Here is a 6,488-nt window from a genome sequence, read left to right on the forward strand (position 1 = left end):
ATATGACGGTGAATTTTGTACGTTGTGTAGCATTCGGTATCCTTGATCGTTATCTATCATTTTATTTAAGACTTCTGGATTTGCTACGTCATTAGCAGTAGTGTTTCCTTTTTTGTTTTTTCGTAAAACAATTTGCACATTACTAGCGATTAATTTTTGAACTAATACTTTGCATTTAAAAAATAAGTTAGAAGAGTCCGATGCAAATCTTCGATCTACGTTCAGCAGTTCAGATCGTACTACTTTTGAATAATTCTTTAGAAGCGATTTATGAGTGCGTGGATGCCCTCCAAACAAATCGGGAAAAGATTTTTCTTCCGCGTGATTATCAATGAGAATAGACAACGATTTCATGCCTTCACCTGGAGCAAAAGAGACAAAATCACAGTTTTCAATCATCGTGTCCATTGTTCCCGGATTGATTGGTTCGATATTTGTATCTTCATCGTCAGTTCCTTCGCTTTCGAGATCTGAACCATTTTCCATACTCTTGGTGGTTTCTGTGACATGAGCCAACCAATCTCTGTCTATTTGGGCATTTTGATACAGTGGTTTTTTAATCAAATCATTTGATGATGATCTAATGCTGCAACTACTAACGACGGTCTAACATTTTGATAAAGATAATGTTGTTTAAAACATGATTTTCTTTTTAATTTAACTTTCATTATCTTAACTGCAGCTAAATTTTCGGCACGTCTGGGCAAAATAGATGTAGTCTTAGTAAGATCTATCGGAACATTGATAACATTGCCTTTGATTTTTAGCTGTCCATCACTGCGGAGACATTTGAATATTTTCATAAACGGTAATCTAAGTGAGACCATCTGCTTTTCAATTTGATTTAGTTGAGTAACTGAAGGTGGAACACTGTTTAACTCAAAACCATTTCCTATGTACAATGGAGGAATTTTTGATTTCTTCATGTGCGGATGACAACTTGTGCATATCTGTACACTACTCTTGGCATCACTTGGAATTGACATCCCTAATCGCCTGAGGAGATCGGAGTTGCACTTATTGACACTGGACGGGAAACGTAATCGATGGCACGAATAACATTTTTCTGATAAACCTTGTGACCTTTTCAAAATATATTCAGAAATTAAAACGTCTTCCCTCTGCCTGGTTTCATTTAATTTTTGCCGTTCTCTTCTTTTATATGATGTAGAATTTGGTTAGGTTGATTATCATTGATTATTTTGTTTTTGATGATTGTTGTAGGTATTAATCCAGTATTTTTCATATTTCTTACAGAGTTGTAATATTTGGAGTACAATTTTCCTTTGGGATTTTTGTTACAACCAATTTTCATGAAATATGTATCCTGTAGGTTTCATAGATATTAGTCTAAGGTAACCTTAGTTATTAGTTATTAATTTTACAGTTATACTAGAATGAATCAATAAAATTACCTTAACTTCAGTTTTAAACATAGCAACAATTTGGTTTGCTAGTGATTCTGCCAAACTTACAGACATAGGTATTTGTTGGGACAGTACTTGTGCAATAAGTATGTCTACTAATGTTGCCCGTATACCATCGTTTAGTTTGTTATGTGTTTTAAAATAGTCTAATATCAGGGAACCTTGAGTGGATAAAGCGAGGACTTCGTCAACTCTTAAATTATGACTTGACTTATGAGGTTTTGCAATAGTTTCTACATTTGATTTTTTTAAAGACATTTCATTTGCATTTGTTGCAATATTTAAATTATTTATGTTATTTTGCCATTGTACAAGTTCTTCTTCAAACTTAAATATTATTCCATATGGAAAATTATTTAAAAGTTTGTATACCTGTTCACTTTTCATTCGAGAAAGAGTTGTCATATCTATAAGTTGATCTACATAAATAAGCAACATAGAATAAATTACTATAAATCATTAGCTTATAATCCATTTTGAGTAAAAATAGGAAAAATTGTAAGTCATAGTTTATAGCAATTTTCCTACCAACACATGTTTGATAAACACATTTTAATCCCCATGAATCGAATAATTGTTGCATTCTTGGCAAATCTTCAACTGGGTAATTATAATCTAATACAACACTGCCAATACTTCTATTATCTGAAGTACTAGTAAATAAATCATCACCAAACGTTTCAGGCAGTCCAAGAGATGCCTAATGAATTTTGATAAAATAGTAAACAATGAAGTCTAGTTCGAACTTATAAAATCTTATATTAAAATGTTTAATTTATTATAACTACTTACAGAAGAAGATTGTTGTATATTTAAATATGACCCATTAGGAGTATAATCGGACATATTGATTAGTTACTTAAGTTATTGTACCAAGTATTAAATGAAAAATTGCATTACAAATCTGCAATTAAAACCAAAATTTACAAATAAAGTATTAAATTAGTTTTTAAATAAGAAAAATAGGTTAAAAATAAGTTGACAATAAAAAATAAATATACATGCACAATTAGACAATAAAAATATTTTATGAGAAAATAAAAATAATATTAAAGCTTATCAAATTAATAAAATTGTTTTAACCGAATCATTTTTTTACCGGATGGAATGGTTGTGACATTTATGGGAGGTCCATCGAATTCATTAACACTACATATAAAACAACAATTTATCACTTCTTCACTACTACTCACATTAAAAGATTCATAATGTGAACTAAATTCGTTCAATCTTATTTCGGTAGCCAAAATATAAACCATAATATCTGGTTGATTAATAAATATAATTTCACTGATTTTAAATAAACATGATTCATTACAATTTTTGGTTAGATAATATCCTTCTTTATATAAAATGCCATTAAATTTTAACTCAGTAAAACAACTATACTGTGATGAAGTTAGATTAAGTTTACTGTTAATAGTTTCAGTGTAATTACTTATAATCTTATGTTTATCTTTAAAAATAATGTTTTTATTTGTTTCCATTAAATTTTGAGCAAATTTAAGTTGGTATTTTTTAGCTAATGTCAACGTTATATTTTTTCTAGAAGTTGTTACTCTAGCATACATTTTCAATTCCTTGTGTTTGGCCTCATAGCGAAAACACCAGTAATGCCTAGGAGGACCTGAATGTTTTATTATTGTTGGATAGTGTACTAAAAAGTGATGTTTTGGTTTTAGGCTGTCGTTAAAAAGTGTAACATACATAGAGTTGTGCTGTGAAATTAATTGTTTAAGATGAGAAATTGCATTATCAGTAAATGTGTATGATAAAAGAATGTCTATTATTTGAAGCAATATTAGGAAAAGTGTCCAAAACTCATCATTCTCCGGTATTAAGTCTCCTATCATAAGAGGAAGAAAATGAACAAAAGTCATGACTTCTCTAGCTGACATTTTCAAATGTCTTTTTTTTAAATGAACAATTTTTATAGGAGGTGAAATATTACCTACCTCTATTGGTCCATAATTAAAATTCATTTTTCGGTTATTAAGAGTTTCTAATGAAAATAATTTTGTTGTATCAATAAAGTGGGTAAGTATATGGCATATATCATAATGACAAATACCTTCATACAAGTCATGCATGATATCTATACAAAAATTTTGAGTAACATGAAAATGAGTTACTCGATTCAACAATGACTCTTTATAAATTCCAGTTTCTATGAAATTTGAGCTAGCAACATCTACAGAATAGTTGTGAACATTACGCATAGCAGATAAATCTTCTTCGTGCATTAATTTAGTTACTGTTTTATGAGCTTTACAGAAGCGGCAAAAGAAATTGGCAGAGAAAGATTTACTGAACTCCAATAAACTGTTTAAGCCTAAATTATCTCCTAGAATTATTCCTAAAACAAAATGCACATGGAAATATCCATCTTCTGTTGAAATACTAACACCTTCACTTTCGAGTATATTGATTTCATTAACTAAACTTTCTAAACATTTGTCATTGCCAAAAGATGAAAGATCCACATGTTTTACTAATGCAGCTAAAAAGATATTTGTTAGTTTAGAACTATTTTCTGCTAGTGGAAAGCTATAATATACAGCTGAAACGGATTGAAATGTTGAATGAGATCCCAATGGATTATTAATTTCAAATTCATCCATGTACAAAAAAAAAGGGATTATAATTTTGTCGTTACTATACTGAGAGACCTTCTGTTTCCAAAGAGTTCCTTGAACAAAATTGTCTATAGTTGTACATTCATTGGTTTTATATAAATTTAATCGTGTAAACTGTTTTTTGAAATTGTCACCTTGTTCAAAATATTTTTTAAACTGGAACTTTAATGGTAATAGAGCACCTGTTGTATTTTTCTCATCAAATATAGTTTCACCAATATGTTGAACTGGACAAATTTCATTGTTTATAGTAAACTGATTAATTTTGGATAAAAATTCATTATTAATAAGCCAATCTAATAAACGATATTCAGTGCTACAGTAAAGAAAAGTATTTTCGATGACAGATGCAACTCTGTGAAATTTAGAAAGTAAAATAGGCTCTTTTATTTCATCTCCTACAACTTTTTTTAACATGGACACAATAGGAGTTAAAATCTTTTCCACTATACCAACTTGAATATTTACAATGTCTACTCTAGAAAAATTATTGTTACTATGTAAATTAACAACCAGTTCTACTGCTGACTTGTATAATAATTCACTAACTAATTCAAAATTAAATGGAATTTCAGCATTTTCATTTTCAGTTAAAAGATTATTTTTATTAATAGTTTCAGCATTAAGAGATGGCAGTGAAGAATTGGTACAAGGTTGTTCAGGAATTTGAAAATTTAATTGTAGTTCTGGGAAGTGCTTAGCATGGATATGCTTTTAAATGTAGCTAAGGACTGAAAAGATTGTTTACAGTTACCTTCGCCACATCTATAAGTACTAAGACTTTTTAATGAATGAAATATTTTAAAATGACATACTAATGCTTTCCAATTTCCAAAGTTCAATCCACATATAAAACAAATCATTTTAAAACCAAGTGGTAGCTTATAGTTAACAATCTAATATTATAAGCTTACAAATTAAATCTGTATACTTCAAATTCTCCAAATGAATGTAAACAGCAGTCTAGACAACACTCGTTCTAACAACCTAGGTAATATTTAGCAACTATTATAATATCTAACATTAAAAATGTATTGAATATCAACTTACAAAATAATAACTGTATAAGTACTGCAAATTCTTCAAATTAATGTAAACAGCAGAGTGTAGACATCACTCAATCAAATAACCTGGAAAATAATTAGCAACTATTATCATGTAACATTAAAATGTATAAAATAAGTATTTAATTATTTAAATTAAGCTTATAGATATATATCTATATAAAATATGGATATACCTACTGTAGAATGAGAGATCAGTTTGTAACAATCTCCACCAATAATAAGTAAATATGTATACAAATTGAATTTAAAAAACATTCTTTAAATAAAAAAGGTAACTAATAAATAGAAATGTAATATCAACTTACCAAATAATAACTGTATATTTCAAATTTTTCAAATTAACGTAAACAGCAGAGTTAAGACAACACTTGTACTCAAAACTTGCGAAATAATTAGCAACTAAAAATGTACAAATCGAGTTTTAGTTGCAACGGTTGAATAAAATGATAACGTATTAAGTTTGATAATATTATAAGGATATCTTGATAATATTCTTGTTAATTTGATGAGTATTATAATATTTTGGTAAAAACCCGGTTATTTATAGGTTTAAATTATTACGAGGGTATAGTTTTATTTTGACAATTTTTACAGTGTTATTTTAATAATATATTATCAATATTCACGTCTTTGTGACTTGTTGAATTAACAATTATATTGTTAAAACAAACAAACATTGTCATGGTGACATATTTCAGATTAATAAGACAATATTGTCATAATTACAGGTAGTTTTTTTTTCAGTGTATATATTATCGCGGTGACGATATCGCGGCATTACAGAACTATATATCGGGAGATGCGTATATAGGTATACAAATACCTATTATAATCATTAATTCATATAGCCATATAGGTACATTACATTTTAATTTTGTATTTGAGTATTCCAAACTTTTAATGTCCAAATTAGTACAGTACAGATTTCTACTGCACTAGACCTATTATTATGCCAATATATTTTGTATATACTATATAGCAGGGGTGGCCAGCGAGAAGAGACTTGCGAGCCACCAAATATATTAATAAAAATGGAAAATCCAAGATGTAAAAAAGAAAAAGGTCATGTTATTTATATATCGAACTCCAGACTCCAGTTACGTACTACAGTAAGCTCTTAATTACGTTAAGATGCGAGCCGCGATTTGGCCACCCCTGCTATATAGCCATATAATATGTCCAGTGCCCACAAATAAAAGTTAGATTAAACATATTATGTGGGCTGATTTTAACTAGAAGTATAATATAATAGAATAGCATGAAACTGGAAGACTTAGATCATTAATTTCTTGTTAATAGTTGTATATAGTTTTGTTTTTTAAAAATACTAGATTATGTATACTATATGGACGCAAATA

General features: G+C 28.7%; 2 protein-coding genes across 2 annotated transcripts; both read right to left on the minus strand.

Moving 5' to 3' along the window:
- Positions 1–1,135: 1,135 nt before the first annotated feature.
- On the minus strand, positions 1,136–1,886 carry LOC115034203. The gene is made up of 2 exons (XM_029490239.1): positions 1,416–1,886; positions 1,136–1,327 (listed from the first exon to the last, which is right to left on the minus strand). Exons 1-2 carry the CDS (start codon positions 1,863–1,865, stop codon positions 1,136–1,138), a joined length of 642 nt encoding a protein of 213 aa, XP_029346099.1. The 5' UTR covers positions 1,866–1,886.
- Positions 1,887–2,441: 555 nt separating this feature from the next.
- LOC103309442 lies at positions 2,442–5,870 on the minus strand. Its single transcript, XM_029490642.1, has 2 exons — positions 5,436–5,870; positions 2,442–5,193 (listed from the first exon to the last, which is right to left on the minus strand). Exon 2 carries the CDS (start codon positions 4,478–4,480, stop codon positions 2,492–2,494), a length of 1,989 nt encoding a protein of 662 aa, XP_029346502.1. The 5' UTR covers positions 4,481–5,193; positions 5,436–5,870; the 3' UTR covers positions 2,442–2,491.
- Between the last annotated feature and the right edge of the window lie 618 nt (positions 5,871–6,488).

Source organism: Acyrthosiphon pisum, chromosome A2, assembly GCF_005508785.2.
Source record: "Acyrthosiphon pisum isolate AL4f chromosome A2, pea_aphid_22Mar2018_4r6ur, whole genome shotgun sequence".
Taxonomy (NCBI): domain Eukaryota; kingdom Metazoa; phylum Arthropoda; class Insecta; order Hemiptera; family Aphididae; genus Acyrthosiphon; species Acyrthosiphon pisum.